Here is a 20,969-nt window from a genome sequence, read left to right on the forward strand (position 1 = left end):
CCCCACAAAGAATATTTGGCAAGGTCAGAAGACACTTTTGGTTGTTATGACTAGGGGTCATTATTGTCATTGTGGGTGGAGATCAGGGATGCATCCAAACATCAACTGTGCACAAAACAGCCTCCCACAATGAGAATTAGTAGTTGACAAGCCCTGACCAACACTTATCTGCACATTTCTGGAGATCTACTCTTTGTTGTTGTTTTTTTTTTTTGGCCAGTCCTGGGGCTTGGACTCTGGGCCTGAGCACTGTCCCAGGCTTCGTTTTGCTCAAGGCCAGCACTCTGCCACTTGAGCCACAGCGCCACTTCTGGCCATTTTCTGTATATGTGGTGCTGGGGAATCGAACCCAGGGCCTCATGTATATGAGGCAGGCACTCTTGCCACTAGGCCATATCCCCAGCCCCTGGAGATCTACTCTTAACTTTCCACAAAACCAGTGCAATTTGCTGCTGTTTCCAAAGGTTTATTATCTTAGCTATGCTAAATGGCTACTAACACCTTTAATCCCAGCTATTCAGGAGACTGAGATCTGAGGAGCACAGTTTGAAGCCAGCCCAGGCAGGAAAGTCTGTGAGATACTTATCTCCAGTTAGCCACCAAAGCTGGAAATGGAACTGTGGCTCAAGTGGCAGCACATCAGCCTTGCAAAAAAAGTTAAAGGACAGTTGACAGGCCATGAACTCAAGCTCTTGTACCAAAAAACATGCGCACAGGAAAGTCTATTATAGTCTCATTTCCACCTCTTCATGGTTGAATAGCAATACAAAACAAGCTAGTCATTTTGCATTGATAGTGCTTAACTTAAAACTAGCATTTAATCAATGAATTCAGATCAAGTAGATGTATTTATCATAGGACTCCAGAGTTCTATGGGTGTACTCCTTGGGTGTATGTTTTGAAAAGACTTGCTTGGAAACACACAATTTCTTGCACTGATAACCTACTATTCCATTGCATTGAAAATGTAATGGAATGCCTGCCTTGAAAGAAGTCCTGAGTTCAGACCCCTACACTGTTGAGAAAAAACCACTTTTAAAATATCTTCAATTAATTATTATCAACTATAATTATTCTATTTTGCTGTAGGACACTAGGAGTTACTCCTCCTATCCAACAGCAGGCCCACACCTACTAAGCATCCACCATGACTATCCCACCCCCATGCCTTTCCCAGAATTGTGAACATTTTCAGTACAACAAATAATAAGTATCTGAAGTAATAGATGTGCCTGTTGCCATGATCTGATCATTGTGCATTGTGTATGTTTATTGAAATGTCACTCTACATAAATATGTACAATTATTGTGTGTCAGACACAAATCATCTTGTTAAATGTTATAATTTTTCAAATACTGTATGCACAGTATGCCTTATAAATTGTGGCTAAAAATTCTGATTTCTGAATTATCAAGTCCCTTTTGGGTCAGTTTCTGTTGCCTGTTTTAGACTGTAATCTCATATAGTAACATCTGCTAACAGCGAGTAGGACAGCTTAAGGGAATGTACAATATGTTTGTAGTGTAACAAGAAACTCAGGGGCTGTGAGTATGGCTTGGTGGAATAGAATTTGCTTAGCATACTCAAGGTCCTGGTTTAAATCCCCAGCACTGAATGAAATAAATTCAGGGAAGGATTTCTAGAAGAAGCTATCTTTATTGTGCCTTATAACCAAACAAATAAGACGCATTTACATATAAATATAATAAATGTTTATTAGAGAAAAGTTTGAGAAGTATGAAAAGTGGGAATTAATTATCTTGAAAGCTGGATGTTGGTTTCTCATACCATAAGCCTAGCTCCTCGGGAAGCTGAGATCCTAGAATTATGGTTAGAAGGCAGCTTGGGAGGAGAAGCCTGAGAGACTCCAAATAACAAACAAAAGCCACGATTAGGGCTTGGTTTAAGTGGTGGTGTAAGTGGGACAAGCCAGGTGAGAGCTTGAGGCCCTAGTACTGACAAAAGTATTATCTCCATAATCTTATAATTCATTACATTTTTTGGTTAGTCTTTTTACTATGAACTATACTATATATCTAGACACAATTCTCTATAATATATATTTGAGACTGTTGTGTACATACTTATTATATAGTATAAGTATCTTTTCAAATATTTCTTATGATTACCCATTATGTGATTATATGATTATATGATTATTTACATAGCCATAGTTGTGTGTGTGTATATGTGTGTGTGTGTGTGTGTGTGTGTGTGTGTGTGTGTGTGTATGCTGATCCTACGGCTTGAACTCAGGGGCCTGGGTGCTGTCGCTGAGCTTTTTTGTGCTCAAAACTCGTGCTCTACCACTTGAGCCACAACTTCACTTGCAGCTTTACTGGCAGTTAATTGGAAATGAGAGTCTCATGGATTTTCTTGCCTGAGGTTGGCTTTGAGCCATGATCCTTGGATTTCAGCCTCCTGAGTACCTAGGATTACAGGCATGAGCCACAGCCACCCCGTAACAAAGATAAGGTTTTATAAGCTATTAGGTTCATTCTTTCTTAGACAAAAAAGTAATGTGATAGGCTCACATCTGTAGTCCTAGCTACTCAGGAGGCTGAGATCTGACGATCGTTGTTCAAAGCCAGCTCAAGCAGACAAAAGAATTCTAATGTCCAGTTAACCAGCAAAAAGCTGAAAGTGAAGGTGTGGCAGGAGTGGGAAAGTACCAGCCTTAACAAAAAATACAGGGGCTGGGGATATGGCCTAGTGGCAAGAGTGCTTGCCTCGTATACATGAGGCCCTGGGTTCAATTCCCCAGCACCACATATACAGAAAAAAACGGCCAGAAGTGGCGCTGTGGCTCAAGTGGCAGAGTGCTAGCCTTGAGCAAAAAGAACAGTGCTCAGGCCCTGAGTCCAAGCCCCAGGACTGGCCCCCCGCCCCTGCCAAAATGCAAACAAGAGGCTCTGAGTTCAAGCTTCAGTACTGGCACATACAAGATAATAATAATAATAATAATAATAATGTTATAATAGACCATTTTAGCCAGGTGCGGGTGGCTCATGCCTGTAATCCTAACTACTTGGGAGGCTGAGATCTGAGGATCAAGGTTCGAAGCTGCTGGGACAGCAAAGTCTGTGAGACTCTCATTTCCAATTAACTACCAGAAAACCAGAAGTGGTGCTATGCCTCAACGTGATAGAGTGCTAGCTTTGAGCAAAAAAGCTCAGGGCCAGTGCCCAGGCCCTGAGTTTCAAACCCCTAACTGCCAACCTGCCTCCCCAAACCAAAACCAACCATTTTGTACATTATATTAAGCATCTTTTTTAAAATCATACTTTAATCTAACAGGATGAATTTCTAGAAAGAAAATTATGTTATTAAACAGTGTAAAATGTTTTTAATGCTCACATATGTTCTTTGCAGTCATAAAAAGGAAAAATCGAAAGAACAGAAGAATGCCAGAGTGGTTACAGTAGTTTTAACTGAGGAAAATGATGAACCCCATTCTCTTGGTTTCTCAGAATCTCCTAGTGTGCTCAACCTTTCTTCAAATCCTAAAGGCTCCAAAATGCACTGGCAAAAAAGCCTATTTGAAGAATACAAACTAACTGCTCCTGAAATACTATATGAACTTGGGAAATCATTGCAGACACATGCTGAGTACAAAATGAGTATTCCTGTGGGGATTGTCAATCTCATGAATTGTAGTTGGCAAGATCTTATAGAAAACACTTATAAATGTGTATCAACACCAACAACACTAAAGCAAGACAAAGCGTTGCAAGGAGATTCCAGTTCCAATACCATCATTGACTCAAACAACCTCAAAGTCAACAACAATCCCAAAGAAGAATTTCATAAGGAAAATCATCTGGTTAAAGTAAAAAGGCCCCATATTGAACCAAATAAATCTTTGGGGAAAATGTGTAAGTAGAAGGTATTTGTTACATTTATTAGTTATGGTCTGGAATAAATAAAAGCAAGTAAGTGAGATATTGACAAGGCAATACTTCTATATTTTAATATTTTTGGGTTGGTGTTAATCATTCTAGTAAGTGATGAATAATGAATGTTAGGAGAAAGGTACATTTTCACTTAAATAAAAACATCTATTAGGCTTTGCCAGATTCTACATTGTATGAAGTTTCTGCTTTGTGATACCCTAGATTTTCTTCTAGCAGTAAGATCCAACAGAAATGCAATGCTGCTACAAAGATATTCTTAATCTAAACAGTTTACTTTAAGGTAATTGTATTTCCAATACAGTTATGAAAAGTAATATAAAGAGATCAAGAGACCTATGGTAATAGGTAATTTACCTATTTTCTCTACATAGTAACATCTCACAAAACTATAGTGTAATATGTTTGAGTGCTTTCTAGTTTTTTCTTTTATGTAGTCATTTATGGCTATAAGTTTTCCTCTAAATCTTGCATTTTCTGTATTCCAGAGGTTCTGATAAGATGTATTTTCACTAGATTCTAGGAACTTATTGATTTTTCCTTTTATTTCATTAGTGACCCACATGTCATTCAACAGCATATTGTCCATTCTCTCTGTGTTTGTTTATTTTCTATTCTATCTTTTGCTGTTAAGTTCTAGTTTAATTCTATTATGGTCTAGTAGAATGCAAAATATTATTTCAATTTGCTAAGACTTGCTTTATGTCTTAGGATATGATCTATTTTGGAGAATGTTGCATGGGCTGCTGAGAAGAATGTGTATTGTGCCACTACTAGATAAAATACCATATATATTGTTAAGTCCATTTGGTCTATAAAGTCATATAATTCTAAGATTTCTTTTTTGTTTCTTTGGGGAGAAGGGGGTTGGATATTTTATGTATTGGAGAGAGTGGGGTATTGAACTCTCCCACTATTATTGTCTTGTGGTCTATCAGAGCTTGTAAGTCTGGAAGTGTTTGTTTAATGAACCTGGATGTGCTATACTATTTGATGCACATATATTAAAAGATATAAATTCCTTTTTATGGATCATTCCCTTTATAAATAGAAAATAACTTTCTTTGTCTCCACTGAAGTCTATTTTATCAGATTTTTTTGTGATGCTTCTTTCCTCATCCTTTCCTATATAATCCTATTTTTTATTGTCTTCTGTGAGTAGAATTTCCTTAAGTACGTTTTGCAGTGCTGGATAGTCATGAATTATTTTAGCTTTTGTTTCTCTTGGAAGGCTTTATTTTCCACCATTGTTTTATTGAATATTGATACCTAGCTTTACTAGGTAAATAATCTAGGTTATATTTTTATTATTGCCAGATGCTTGGATAGAAGGAAACAAATTATAATTGAATGTATTGACTTGTAAAAAAATAATAATGTAGGTTAGCGATAGTTGTCTTTTTTTTTTTTTTGTCTGTTTGTTTTTTGCCAGTCCAGGGGCTTGGACTCAGGGCCTGAGCACTGTCCCTGGCTTCTTTTTGCTCAAGGCTAGCACTCTGCCACTTGAGCCACAGTGCCACTTCTGGCCATTTTCTGTATATGTGGTGCTGGGGAATTGAACCCAGGGCCTCATGTATACGAGGCAATCACTTTTGCCACTAGGCCATATCCCCAGCCCCAAGCGATAGTTGTCTTATGGAGCTTGAACTGTCTTTCCATGTATTCCTTTCATTTAGTGTCTGTTTCAAGAAATATGCTCTTATTTTAGTAGGCTTGCCATTTTTTTTTGTCATTGTTGTTGGTCGTGGGGCTTGAACTCAGGGCCTGGGCACTGTCCCTAAGCTTCTTTTGCTCAAGGCTAGCACTATACCACTTGAGCCACAGTGCCATTTCTGGCTTTTTCTGTTTGTGTGGTCCTGAGGAATTTAACCCAGGGCTTTATGCATGCTAGGCAAGCACTCTACTGCTAAGCCATATTCCCAGGCCCCCTACATTTACTTTTTAATCACAAAACTTAGCAATAGTACAGAGGGACCTTCTGTCACACATGATAGTTGTTTCTCCTCTCCCTAGACTAGCAACAGGCTTCTGACTTTTATCCAGTTGCTAAAAGAAAGAATGAAAATAAAACATGTGTTCTTTGTCAGTAGTGTTTATGTGGAATGTCAGTTCTTAGGACAGAAGCATAAATGAAATAGTCATAATAAATCAAAGAATTATACAGAAGAGTTTGCAATCTAAAAAGCTGATTTATATTCAGAGCAAATGGTGAAAGTATTGCACGAGTTATTTTTGGTCATTATGGAAATTTTTGCTAATGTCCTGGTAAAAAAATTAAATATTGACTATGTGATTTCCTATTGATGATAACCTAGAAAAAATGCTCATTTTCTTCTTTCTCATTTCCCTCTAACATTCTTCCTGCTTTTTCTTTTCTCTTAGCTTTTGTCAGCAATAGCCAGTCTTCCCAGATGTGCCAGGAAAGCAATTTCTCTGCTGTCATCCACTTCTCACTGTCGTCCAAGATCTGTTTAGAAAATGGTAAGAAGCCTTTATTCACTTACACCGAGGTCATTTCTAATGAGCAATCAGAGTGGGAGTCACCTTAAGTTTCTTGGGTTTGGATCTTTTTTTCCAAGACATCCTTTTCTTGGAGTTAAGACAAACACTCTCTGACCCAGCCATTCTTGATTTCTGCTTCATATGCTGTATGAGTTTCTTCTTCATGTTTTTAGGAATTCAGGTATTGTGACAATGTTCTTAGTGTTGGAACATTCATGTTATTTGAATACAGATCCAAGGCCCTTATACAATAAAAAACTATTTTGTTCCTTATCAGGAACAAAAGTTTGTGTGTGATGTGCCAAACTTTTATTCTTAAATTATCTGTTATCAGAGACCACCCAGGGCGTTAAAAATCTAGAAAAAGTGCTATCTATTCTTGAATAAGGTTATAAAGTGGATAGGGTGTGCGTTGTTAGGAAAGTCAAGCTTTCTATCCTTTGGAACAGAAGATGGAGATGGCATAATATAACCAACTGCTGTATGACTCAGGAGTGACTCAGGGAGTAGAGGGAGGATTGCCTTCTGTGGGTCTTGTGGACTTACTTTGCATGACCTTTTATCAGTGATCTAACAATGCTAAGAACTGTGGAAGATTCTTGATTTAGAGGGTGTGCTTAGGTGCCAAGTGTCCCTTTCACATCTCACTCCGCATTGCCTACCTCTCCTCTTCCTCCTCCTCCTCCTCCTCCTCCTCCTCCTTTTCTTCCTCCTCTTCTTCCTTCTTCCTATCTCTTCCTTTTTTCCCTCATTCTCTTTCTCTTCCCTTTTCACCCTTTGCTTTATCTTTTCTCCTTCTTCTCCCTCTCCTCCTCTTCCCCTTCCTTCCCCACCCCCATCCTTTCCTAGGGATTGAATCCAGGGTCTTTAGCATGCTTAATGAGTACTCTGTCACTGAGCAGTATACTCTAGTTCCTCCCTACATATGCTTCTGGATTGGATATGTCAAGGGATCAGAATTTAGAACTGGCATATAGGCCAGATAAGAAACAGAGCCAAGTGAATATGCTAATCATAAGCACATTTAAGTGTATTTTGTTATGTAGGAATTAAATATATAAAGTATTCAGGAAGTCCAACATGAAAATGCTCAGTAATTCAAGTGAGGTGGTCCAGTAATAGGAAATCTCTCAGCAGGCAATCAAATGGCAAGCCACTGGGCAGCCTTTTGGTAGTCACTGGTAGTTTGTGAGCTTCTACTGAGCTCTCCCAACATGGTGAAGAAAATATTTGTCACCCTTAGATTAATGTATTTCCTGCTTAGGAAACAAGTGATTTCTTTTTCCCAGTGTCGTGTGTGAGTTCTGGGTAATGACTCTGATTAGCTTTGATCAAGTGACAAAAATGTTCTTCCTGGAAGATGAAGTAACATTGTTGGTCAGACCTGGATTATAGCTGGCAGATGGTAAGGGAATGTAATCATCAGTATAACTTGAGGCACATGGCATGGCAAGGGACTATTATAAGGAAGGGAAGACATGTACTTTCATAGTCTAGGGCTAAAGTGAGGAATGGAGGTTGAAGAAAAACATGAGAGGAGCCACATTGCCCCAATCTAAAGCTTTACCTAGAGTTGTGCCTAAAATGAAGAACTCATGGCAAAGACAGAGGCCTGAAGATGGAGCATTATATACATATTGTAATTACACTCGAGTGTTCCCTAGGTACAGGGCAAAAATTCTAGAGATAAAACAAAAGTTAACAGCATTAGTTTGGTAGGAATCCATGTTCTCCTTTTTCCCTTTCATTTATCTTCTCCATTTTATTTTATCTTATTTTTTGCCAGTCCTAGGACTTGGACTCAGGGCCTTCAATTTTATTATGTATGTAATTTAATTCTTCTTTGAATGGACTAAGACTCAATAGGATAAAATAAATAAATAGCAGGTTTTCCAAATTTCTATGTCAAACCTGTTAATCTCTCCATTTGGTCACTACAAGGGTAGAATTTTTACATGAGGAATATATTAGAGCTTCTCATTGTACAGAAGATAAATATTAGACACTTGAGTTCACTAGTGGGAGAATCCTAAAGAGAGCCCCTCTCCTCTGTGACCTAGCACTCTGTCCATAGTTGGGAAGGAGAAGGGAGTTCTGAGGAATCTGATCAGTAGATTTGCATGGGTTATAAAGGTTCTGGAAAGTCCTTAAATACTTCAGATCATATCAGGGATTCAATTGCTTTGGGCTAATCTCCTTAAGGAGAAGTTTTTTCCATTTCCCCTGCCAGTTCTAGGGCTTGAACTCAAGGCTTAGGCACTGTCTCTGAGCTTTTGTGCTCAAGGTTAGTGTTCTAATTGGAGTTGAGAGTCTCATAGACTTTCCTGCCTGGGCTAGTGTTGAACTTTCATCTCTAGATCTCAGCCTCCTGGATAGCTAGCATTACTGGCATGAGTCACTGGTACCTGGCTAGAAGAGGTAATTTTTTTTTTTGCCAGACCAGGGGCTTGAACTCAGGGCCCGAGCACTGTCTCTGAGCCTCTTCATACTCAAGGCTAGTGTTCTACCACTTGAGCTACAGAACTACGTCCATTTTTCTGAGTAGTTTATTGGAGATAAGAATCTCACTGACTTTCCAGGCTGACTTGGAACAGTGATCCTCAAATCTCAGCCTCCTGAGTAGCTAGGGTTACAGGCCTGTAGTACCAGAGCCCTTCATAGGAGAGATTTTTTGTTTTGTTTTGTTTTGCCAGTCCTGGGGGCTTGAATTCAGGGCCTGGCCACTGTCCTTGATCTTCTTTTGATCAAGGCTAGCACTCTACCATTTGAGCCACAGTACTTCCAGCTTTTCTGTTTATGTGGTGTTGAGGAATCGAACCCAGGGCTTCATGCATGCTAGGCAAGCACTCTCCCACTAAGCCACATTCCCAGCCCAGGAGAGATAACTTTTAAGCTGGTAATTTATGAATAATTTTCACCAGTGGGTTTTGGTTCCTTTTCTAAATAGGCTTTTGTAGACTTGTGGCTTGGCATGGTTTCCCTAGTGATTACTGACTTAGTGAAATACCCTTTTTGTGTTCAATATATGTCTTTTTTTTTTTTTTAAGGCTGGATCTCCCATCGTCCTTACTCAAAATTGGAAATTCTACAATGGAAGACACTCCTCAGTGCTGCTGTGAAGAGACTACAAGTAGCCATAATTCAAATGTAGGAGCTCTCTATGGTCTTTACTCCTTCCCCTTTCTCTGCCTCTGCAAGTGTTTGAACTCAAAGCCTTTTACTTGCTCAGCTTTGCTTGCTTGGCTGACACTCTACATTTTCCAGCCCATTTTTCTGGTTATTTTGGAGATGGAGTCTCAGAGACTTTTCTGCCTAGGCTGGGTTTGAACCTCAGTGATCTGATCTCAGCCTTCTGAGTAACTAGGATTACATACATGAGGCATCATCACCCTTTTATAACCATGTGCTTTTATGAGGCATATGATGTGGTAGGAAAGAACAGATGTAGAGCCTGCATGTAGTACTTTGCATAAGTCAACCCATCACCTGCCTATTATGCCTATAGTGTGAAAGAATAATGTGCATGAACAAACTTGCACACATATGTATACACATCCATACATTTTCTGTCAACAATGGGAAATTTACTGTGAGGGATTATCAGAAATTGTCAGTCTTGTCAGGTGACAGGGTTATGCACCAAAACATTGGAAACAAAGAGAGATGCATACAGAAAACAAAGAGAGAATGAGAGGAAAGGAAAGGAAAGTGGGGGAAAAAAGGAAAAGAAAGGTAAGGTAAGGCAAGGCAAGGAAGCAAAGTGGGAACCTAAAGGTCTAAGCAAATTACCAATCAACAAAGGATAAATCAAAACAGTTAGATGGCTGTGCTAATAGTAGGAGCCATTGACAAAGTACTGAGTGCTAGATGGTGGGCCTGATGCCTTTCCTCACAGAAGCCCCATGGGAAGGGTATGATTATCATCTTCATTTTATGATGAGAAAATGAACATGCTATAAAATGTAGCAAGGTGTTTGCAATCATACAGCTACAAAAGGCAGAGCGCAACTCAAAAGGAAAACAACCCAGACTTACCTGACTCCAAAGTCCATTTATTACCCACCACAACTTGTTTCTGCTTCTGTTTTTTTTTTACCTAACTTCTGAAATGGAACAACTGCCTTGTTTTTAGAGGTGTGTTTTTACATGTAATCCATGCTCAGTATTAAAATTTTGTTTTGTTTTTGGCCAGTCCTGAGGGCATGGAACTCAGAACCTGAGCACTGTCCCTGGCTTCTTTTTGCTCAAGGGTAGCACTCTACCACTTGAGCCACAGTGCCACTTCTGGCTTTTGCTGTTTATGTGGTGCTGAGGAATCGAACCCAGGCCTTCATGCATGCTAGGCAAGCACTCTACTGCTAAGCCATATTCTCAGCCCTATTTTTTTTTAAATATAGAAATGTCAAAGAAGGGCATGGTGGCCTGTGCCTGTAATCCCACCTACTTGGGAGACAGATTAGGAGGATGGCAATTTGAGACTATCCCAGACAAATAATTTAGAGACACTTCCACTCAACAAATAAGTTGGGCATGATGTTACACATCTGTGATCACAGCTACTCAGAAAGCATAAATAGGAGAATTTCAGTATAGGATAACCTAGGCATAAATGTAAGAACTTATCTGAAAAATAAGTGAAGTAAAATGGGCTGGCTAGTGTCACTCAAGTGGTAGAATGTCAGCCTAGCAATCACAAAACCCTGAGTTAAAACAAAAACCAGTGCTATAAAAGAATTTGAACTTTTTTCCTATTGCTGAAATATGCATTTATTCAACTGTCTTAAGCGTAAATATGTATGTATATATAGAGAGATATAGCTAGATTACTAGAGTTTTAGTGGAATTTGCTAAAAAGTATAGGAACATTTTTAAGATTCTAGAGATGTGCTGCCCATTTTCTCTCCATTGAAACCAGGCCAACTAATACTTTATGGCATTTTGTAAGAGGGTCCATCTCACCATTATTCTTAGCATTAAGTGGAGTTATTATGCTTATTCAACTTTGGTAAATTGATAGGAAAAAAGTTACTCCTTTGATCTGTGCATAGGTCACTGAGAATGGGAGGATCAAGGCTCAGTACCAGCCTGTGCAGAAAAGTTTTTTTTTTTTGCCAGTCCTGGGCCTTGGACTCAGCACTGTCCCTGGCTTCTCTTTGCTCAAGGCTAGCACTCTGCCACTTGAGCCACAGCGCCACTTCTGGCCATTTTCTATATATGTGGTGCTGGGGAATGGAACCCAGGGCTTCATGTATATGAGTCAGGCACTCTTGCCACTAGGCCATATTCCCAGCCCCTAGAAAAGTTTTAAGACCTCTTCTTAATCTATAGCTGGGCATCATGGAACTCACCTGTCCTCATACCTTTGTGGAAGGCTGAAATAGAATTGATGTTCCAGGCCAATCCTGGGCAGAAAAGTCAGAGAAATTCTGTCTTAAGAGAAGCTGGGTATGGTGATTCATACCTGTCATTCTAGCTATAATGTGAAGGATGAAACAGGCATACTGTGATCCAGGTATCCAAATGAGCATCTGAACAGGAAGTGAGATCCTATCTTGAAAATAACCTGCACAAAAACATGCTGATGTGTCAGTGCTACTACACCTGCCTAGCAAGCACAGTGCCCTGAAGTTAAAACCTAGTATCACCGAGAAAAGAAAAGAATTTAGTCTTGTTGAATATCAATTTCCTAGCTAATTAGAGGAGGTTCTTTTTTGGTGCCACACTTGGGGCTTGAACTCATGGCCTGGGCACTATTTCTGAGCTTTATTTGCTTAAAGCCAACACTCTTACCACTTGCGCCACAGCAACACTTCCAGCAGTTTTTGGTGGTTAAATGGAGATAAGAGTCTCATGGACTTTTCTGCCCAGGTTGGCAACAAACTACGATCCTCAGATATCAGCCTCCTGAGTAGCTTGGATTACAGGTGTGAACCACCAGCACCTGGTGAGGAGCTTCATTTTTAAGTTTGTTTTTTTTTTTTGGCCAGTCCTGGGCCTTGGACTCAGGGCCTGAGCACTGTCCCTGGCTTCTTCCCGCTCAAGGCTAGCACTCTGCCACTTGAGCCACAGCGCCGCTTCTGGCCGTTTTCTGTATATGTGGTGCTGGGGAATCGAACCTAGGGCCTCGTGTATCCGAGGCAGGCACTCTTGCCACTAGGCTATATCCCCAGTCCCATTTTTAAGTTTTACTTTACCTGTTAAACCTTTCTACTGTGAACCAGGTATTCCTAATTTCTACTACCTCGTGCATTTTACTGCTTTATTTGTACTGAAGATAAGAATTCTTTATTATTCATGGCAAATATTTGATTGCTTATTAACACATAGATGGTTTAACTTTATTTTTGAACTACTATCAGTTTTGTTTTAAGAATTTTTCTGTTGTTTTTATAATTAGAGAAACAAGTCTTGTTTTGAGATAAGGTAGATCTACCTTATTTTTTTTTTCTACCCTACTTTTTCTTTTATTTGCCAGTCCTGGGGCTTGAACTCAGTGCCTGAGCACTGTTCCTGGCTTCATTTTGCTAAAGGCTAGCACTCCACCACTTGAGCCACAGCACCACTTCTGTTTTTTTCTATATATGTGGTGCCCAGGGCTTCATATATGTGAGGCAAGCATTCAACTACTAGGCCATATTCCCAGCCCTCTACCCTACTTTTAATTTTATTTTTATTCTTTTTTCTATATTTAACTGAGAATTGTGTATGATATAAAATAATGATATGAAATACATTTTATTCTCCCTCTTCCAATGATAACAATTGCTATTGCCAATGTGGAATGTCAATAACTAGAGCTACAGTTTATAAAGTAAACATGAACACACCTCTATATGTTGGGTATTGTGTTTTGGGATTTATTTATTTTTAGATTAGGGAGCTACTAAGAGAGCTACTAAATGGGAGAACTACTGTATTAGCTTAAGGATATTTGTTCCCAAAGCCTGTGCATTTAGCCATAACACTTTATCTTGAGAGTCATTTACCTTGTTACCTAGTTATCTGAGTTCTTAGCTTCATCATATTTCATTCTTGTGCAGATTGTCTTTAGCTGCTTTAATTATTCAGATTACATAAGGGAGAGAGGCACTCAGATTATAATGATAGGAAAAGGCCTTCAAGCCCAACTGATTAAACTGAAATCCTGGCTCTGTCAACTGACAATTTCATTGAGCTTCTCTTTTCTCTTCTATAAAATGGGGATAATAATAGTCGCTACCATTTATAGTTGCTGTAAAGATCTGTAACACAAGCATCGTACAATTAATGTTAGTTATTACTATCTTAATATCTGTGCAACAATTTTACTCTGGCTACTCTTTCTATATTGAAAACATCTTAGCCATTTTCACCAGTTTATTCTTCCAAGTGATTTTGAAACTAGCTTTCCAAGTTTAAAAGGACTCTAATGTAGCAGGAAAAAAATAGCGTATTTTAATGAAAAGAAAACCAGACTTCTAAGGGAAATATGTGTGGGTTTTCTGGACTTTCTACTCGGTTTTACCGTGAGCCATAAACCCTTTATGAAAAAATAAGATCTTTTTGTTTTCATTGAAAGAAAAAAAATCATCAAAGTTGGAGCCAGAACACTCAGGAACATTAATCAATGGGTGTGGGATCTTGTGCAAGTCATCCATTGGCCTCTCTAATCCTCATGCTATTGAGGGATAATAGCATGTCTTCTGTTTGCCACAGCAAGCTGTTGTAAACCTGAAATTATCACACTATCCATAATGTGTTCTGTAGAAACTAAAGGACTAAGTTTGTAAAAGAAATAAAAAAATAATCCAGGACCACTAGAGGTAGTATTTTGTTTCTTTATTGTCAGAGTGTGGTACAGAGGGGTTACAGATTCATATGTAAGGCAGTGAGTACATTTCTTGTTCAACTTGTTACCTCCTCCTTCATTTTTCTCCTGCCTCCTCCCTCCCAGAGATAGTAATTTTTTTGTTACTTTGTTTGTTTTAAACAAGTGGCTTTAAATCAAGGAGAGGCAGGCTTGGTGGAAAGTGAGTGAGGAGGATACAACTGGCCAATGCAGGGATGAATAAAAGACCATTACACATGACCCGCAGCAACAAACTATGTCAAGGAGCATTTTATTTTTTTGGCCAGTCCTGGGCCTTGGACTCAGGGCCTGAGCACTGTCCCTGGCTTCCTTTTTGCTCAAGGCTGGCACTCTGCCACTTGAGCCACAGCGCCACTTCTGGCCGTTTTCTGTATATGTGGTGCTGGGGAATCGAACCCAGGGCCTCATGTATACAAGGCAAGCTCTCTCGCCACTAGGCCATATCCCCAGCCCCTAGGAGCATTTTTTTTTTTAAAACAATGAGAATTGTAGAAGTTGCTTGGGTAAGTTCCCAGGGAATCTGTTGCAATATATGTCATACACAGAATCCCAGTTAAAAAAATAAAAGAACTCATGCAACCAGATGTGAGGGGGCACGCCTGTAATCTCAGCACTCAAAAGGAGGAGGCAATAGGATTTCTAGTTTGAGGCCAGCCTGGGTGATATAAAGACATCCAGGGATTCTCCCCCACCCCCATATACACACAAAAGAAGGAAGATTGGGCTAAAAGGACAGCTCAAGTAGTAGAGTATCTGTTACAAAGCGACTGAGTTCAATCTCTAGTTCTGCCAAAAAGAAAGGAAAAGGAAAAGAGGAAAGGAAGGAGGGAGAGAGGAAGAGAAAAGAAAGAGAAGGAAGTAACTAAGAGACACTGGCAAGAGAGAGAGAGAGAGAGAGAGAGAGAGAGAGAGAGAGAGACTGGGAATGTGGTCTAGTGGTAGAGTACTTGCCTAGCATGCATGAAGCCCTGGGTTCAATTCCTCAGTACCACATAAACAGAAAAAAGCCAGAAGTAATGCTGCAACTCAAGTGATAGAGTGCTAGCCTTGAGCAAAAGAAGCTCAGAGACATTACCCAGATTCTTGAGTTCAAGCCTCAGGACTGGAAAAAAAGAAAAAATGAGAGAGAGAGAAAGAAAGAAGGAAGGAGAAGGGAGGGAGAGGGAGAAAGAAAGGAGGAGGGAAAAGGAAAGGAGAGAAAAGGAAGAAGAAAGGAGGGGAAGAGGGAAGAAAGGGAGGAAGAAAGGATGGAAAAGAAATATATGCAATTTCACAATATGTGATTACAAACACTTCTGTAAGAAAAACAGTTAAATTCTAACATTCCCTTGGTTTCTGACAATCAAAATGCCTTTGAGACTAATGAATGCTTGTTGGAAGGAAATGCACTTGTACACAAAACTTTCAACTTTATCATCCTGCCACATATTTTCAAAACAGTATAGCAGTTTAATATCATCAGACCTATGGAAATTATGGGACAAGTTGAAAGACAGAATCTTCTGTAACTCAAGTCCACAGTAGAATTGACTATGTATTTATCACAGAAAGTCTGGTCTGATTAAAATGTTCCAGACTAGATCCAAGGTGCCTCCTAAAGTGGTGCATACTTTACAGACAATGTCTATGTGTTTGTCCCTCCCTCTCCCTTCCCTCTTTTCCCTCCCTCCTTCCCTCCCTCCCTCCCTCCCTCCTCCTTTCCTTCCTTCCTTCCTTCCTTCCTTCCTTCCTTCCTTCCTTCCTTCCTTCCTTCCTTCCTTCTTTGCCTTCTCTCCCTCCCTCTCTTCTTCCCTCTCTTCTTTCTGCTTCTCCTCCTTTCTTTTTCTTCTCTCTTCCCCCTACCCTCCCCTTTAAAATTTTTTATTTATTATTTAAATTTTTTGACAAGGTGTTGTGCAAAAGGGGTACAGTTACATAATAGGGCAGTGTGTACATTTTTTTGTGATATCTTTCCCTTCCCTAGATCAGGTAGACATATATACAATACCCAGTGTACCAAAAATATATACAGTAACTACTTGGCATACGCCAAAGGAAATTCACCTAGAACTTTAAATATAACGTCAACAATAGAGTTTGCTTATCCTTTTTTTTTTTTAAACCATTATTGAACTTCCCCACCTTGCTTGCTTATGACTGGTACTCTACAATTCTAGCCATGCTTTTAGCCTAGCTTTTTTTTTTTTTTTTGCTAGTCCTGGGGCTTGAACTCAGGGCCTGGGCACTGTCCCTGGCTTCTTTTTGCTCAAGGCTAGCACTTTCCCTCTTGAGCCACAGTGCCACTTCTAGCTTTTTCTAAATGGCTTATTGGAGATAAGAGTCTCACAGACTGTTTTGCTCTGCCTGGCTTTGAGCTGTGAGCTCTCAGCCTCCTGTGTAGCTAGGATTACAGGCGTGAGTCATCAGTGCCCGGCTCACTAGGACTTTTGTATCTTAATGTTCTGCCTTATTAGTAAGAAGAGAAAAGGTGGGGCTGGGGATATGGCCTAGTGGCGAGAGAGCTTGCCTCGTATACATGAGGCCCTAGGTTCGATTCCCCAGCACCACATATACAGAAAACGGCCAGAAGTGGCGCTGTGGCTCAAGTGGTAGAGTGCTAGCCTTGAGCAAAAAGAAGCCAGGGACAGTGCTCAGGCCCTGAGTCCAAGGCCCAGGACTGGCCAAATAAATAAATAAATAAATAAATAAAAATAAATGTATCCAAATGCCTAATGTATGAAACTGTAACCTCTCTGTAATTCAATTTGATAATAAAAATATATTAATAAAAAAAAAAAGAAGAGAAAAGGTGCCTTTTCTCTCACTGATTATAGGAGTTTACACTTTAGGCCATACTTCACTTTCTTTTACAAATAACCCAAAGGCCCATTTGCAGAGTATTATAGAAAAATAGAATTTTGTCTGGGCAGCAAATGAAAGGGCTTAGGCCATGGTTTTGAAATGGTAATTAGGTTCAAGCTTTCTGGTGGGATTTATAAATACATGTTGTTAAATTGGTGCTTAGGAATGGAGTGACCTACCAGTGTTCTGGTGTGGAGCAATCTGTAAGTGCTTTTCTTTTGTTAAATTGTTCAAAAATTCTGCCTACTTACCTAATTTTCGACAGTGGGATATCTTTTCATAGTACTATGGTAAAGAAAGGAAGGAGAGGCTGGAGGAGGGAGACAAGAGAGCAACAATGCAGAAGAAAAAACAAAAACCACAACAATTGTTTGAGTCAAGTATTTTCATTTCCAACTATAGAATGGCACATTTGACCCCTCATCTACCCTCTTCACTCTGGTTCTATCTCCAACAACAGTGAGATGACTATAGCTCTCCCTCCTTTCATTAATTAGATGTATTATTTCCAATTACCTACTTGTAATCTTTGCTCTTCCCACTATTTGCATCTTGCACACACACACACACACACACACACACACACACACAGAGAGAGAGAGAGAGAGAGAGAGAGAGAGAGAGAGAGCACCAAGACTCAGAGCTTCTTTAAGACCTTCAGTTCCATTTTGGGAAATTTCAAGTGCACCTTAAAGTTGAAAACACCAAGGACTCTTGACTGGATCTTCTCTAAGTCTGAAGGGACTTGGCAAGGGCATCTTGGATGTTCTTTCATATTGGCTTTTTTGTTTGTTTGTTGTTGTTTTAAAATCTGAGACTTGGACTCAAACTTAGTATCTCATACTTTTTCCCATTTGCTGACATTGTACCTACCACCTGATTCATGCTTTCATCGCCAGTATATATAGAGTGAATACTAATACTGAAGTCTATGCACAAAGGTTTCTGTGTGGTTTTCAGAGAATTCTTACATTTTTATAAGGTACTTTGGTCACCACTTTATAGATAAACCGATGCCTAGGAGAGCTAACTTGTCTCACTTTTTCAGTGGCAGAATCCAGGATCAAACTTAAGTTTTTCTCTGTGTGCCTGTGTGTTCTGGGGAATTTTTGCCTGACCTTCCATTTCCTACAGCCACTAACTAGTACAGTGCACATACTAGCAAATTCTCAGTAACTGTTGGAAAATGGTAAACAACTCAAAGAATGCTCGGCTAAGAACTCAGGTGAATCTGCTTCAAATCCACTTCTGATTTAAGGATGTTTGTATTTGTCAGTCATGGTAATGCCACAGAAGCCACTGAATCATGAGCCAAATATGATCAAGAAATTATCCATGTCTTGAATTCTTTTCTTTTGAACAGAAAATCAGAAGAAGCTAAGCTTAAAAGAGAAGGATTCAACAAACAACTGATTCTGCGCCATTATAATGACCCAGAACAAGAGGAGATCGAAAGTTCCCCTCAAAGTTCTCAAAGCTTCTTCTGGCTGGAGCTGCTGGAGAAGAGGCCTCAGATGCCTACTGTCAGAGAGCCTGACCCAGAAAAGAGGAAATTCCATTATGCCCTGGTAGATGGCTCCTCTCTGATCTAATATCCTTGTCAGATTCCTAAGATGAAGTTGAAGGTAGCAGAATATGGAGGATGGGGCTGACAGAGTTTTCTATCCCACAGAAAACCAATCCCAGGAAACACTGAGGGAAGAGGCCTTGGGTGTATTGTTTGATCATTCACTTCTTCCCAAGTGTACACATTTCCTCATGCTGAAGTCAACCTGAAAATAAGTAGGGCGAGTTCCCTTGTTTCAAAACTTACCTTCATTTCTGTAGAACTTATAGTTGTTCTTGGTAGTTTCATTAAGTATCTGAGGACTAATAGGTTCTGAGAAAGTGAATTCTCTTTGGTTCACTTTTCTGATTATTTGAAAGAACAACATGGGATTTAGCATGTAAAGAATCTGGTTTAGGAGTTTGAGTCATGACTCAGGTAGTAAAGTGACAGCCAATGTGTGAAAGCATGTATCAGCAAGTTTGAGCCCTGATCTCAAACAACAACAAAACAAACAAATAAACCTAGTTCAGAAGGGGGCATTTTTTTTTGTAATTCATTCCTACATTCCCCAAATGGAAATTTTGTATTAACATTTAATAAAATGGACATTTAATTTTGTATTAATGTTAGTTTTGTATAAGGTATGAAATTATTTCCAGATCATAATTTCCTCAGTCCTCATTGGCCCCTGTCTGTTTCTAGATAGTGGGGAGGCCTGACCCCACTGCTCTGTGTTGGGCTGATGTCCTTACACAGTACTAGATAGTACCAGGCAACTTTGTTTCCAGTGATTATCAAGACCAGTCTGACAGGACTCCTTTGTTTTTGTTTTGTTTTGTTTTTTGCCAGTCCTGGGCCTTGAACTCAGGACCTGAGCACTGTCCCTGGCTTCTTTTTGCTCAAGGCTAGCACTCTACCACTTGAGCCACAGCGCCCCTTCTGGCTTTTTCTATATATGTGGTATTGAGGAATCGAACCCAGGGCTTCATGTATACAAGGTGAGCATTTTACCACCAGCCCCAGCTCCTTTGTTTTTACTCACAGATTGGTTTCAAATAATTTGGAGCTAATGTGAGGGCACAGGATTGTGAACATGAGTGGGGAACATGCAACCTGGAGTTAGAAAGCTGTGTGCTTTAGGAATGTGGCCTAGTTGTAGAATGCTTGCCAAGCATACATGAAGTCCTGGGTTCTATTCCTCAGTACCACATAAACAGAAAAAGCCAGAAGTGGCCCTGTGACTGTGCACAGAGAAAGCTGTGTGCTAGTGCAGCCCTACCATCATTATACTCAAATATCTCTGCTGCATTATCTGTAAAGAACTGATTTAAAATAGGAGATAAAGAGAGAGTACATCTTTTTATGGAATAATAATTTATTAGTACTATTTTTAAGTACTGCTGTTGTCAATGGCAATTCCTTAACTTGGATTTACCTACCCATCTGGCCGTCTAGCTGTCTGCCAGAGTTATTCTGACCTCCCTTGGGGAGGCATGTACACCAACATATTCAGTGACTTGCCAGATCCTGTTATCTTGGGAACCTTTACACCTTTTGGATGTGGTAGTATTTCTTTTCCTAACAGGTAGGTGAGATCCCATAAAAACTACAATTCATAGGTAAGCAAAGTGGTGAGGGAAAAGCAAAATACTAACAAAGACAAGCATACAAATGCAATCTTGTACAATGTCAATCTAAATGGAAAAGAAGGTAAGAAAATGTGGGAGGAGGCGGTGTGGGTGTGTATTCAAAACTATGTCTTGCAAATTGGTACTGGCCAAACATATTCAAGTCTCAATCCAATTGTGCCAGCTTTGTGGGAATACTGTGAAAGATGGGCCTGTGGATGGCAAGGACCCAAGGTAGCACATGTGAGGAACTGAAGCAGGGAGATGATTTTGCTAAGTCAGGTGTCAGTTTGACCTCTGTGCCTCCTAAGACCTGCTTATCATTGGTAATACTCCATTCTATGCCTATGGAAAAGCTTACATTTTCCTCAAGATTTCTGCAAAATTCTTTGGGGTTATAATCTTGAGATCTCCTTTGGTCTTGCCATCTTGCTTTCTTGGAATTTTGTTTTCCATTATGCCTTAAATCTGCAAGTTCATTCTGGCTCTTATTTGATTTGAACCAATTGGAAGGTTTGCTCCTTTTCTTGATTTTTACACATAGAAATCATTCACCAGAGACCTCAATGATCTGCATTTCTCATTGATTTTGGTCATGAAGAATTAGAACAGTAATAGAAACAACATACACAGAATGTAAGCTATGCTGAATGTTCTTAAAAGTCCCTCATCTGTTCTAAAATATTGT

The 20,969-nt window shown here is 39.6% G+C and overlaps 1 protein-coding gene across 3 annotated transcripts in view; it reads left to right on the forward strand.

The window, feature by feature from the left end:
* The window catches only part of LOC125360052 (uncharacterized protein C3orf20-like), a 77,550-nt gene that overhangs the window by 16,102 nt on the left and 40,479 nt on the right, over positions 1-20,969 (forward strand). For all 3 annotated transcript variants that reach the window (XM_048358022.1, XM_048358030.1, XM_048358039.1), the window contains 5 exons: positions 3,374-3,876; positions 6,295-6,393; positions 9,462-9,561; positions 18,468-18,695; positions 20,089-20,238. In XM_048358022.1, coding sequence (XP_048213979.1) covers positions 3,374-3,876; positions 6,295-6,393; positions 9,462-9,561; positions 18,468-18,695; positions 20,089-20,238 — 1,080 coding nt within the window. The remainder of the gene's footprint in view (positions 1-3,373; positions 3,877-6,294; positions 6,394-9,461; positions 9,562-18,467; positions 18,696-20,088; positions 20,239-20,969) is intronic.

Source organism: Perognathus longimembris, chromosome 1 (assembly GCF_023159225.1).
Source record: "Perognathus longimembris pacificus isolate PPM17 chromosome 1, ASM2315922v1, whole genome shotgun sequence".
In the NCBI taxonomy this organism is placed as follows: domain Eukaryota; kingdom Metazoa; phylum Chordata; class Mammalia; order Rodentia; family Heteromyidae; genus Perognathus; species Perognathus longimembris.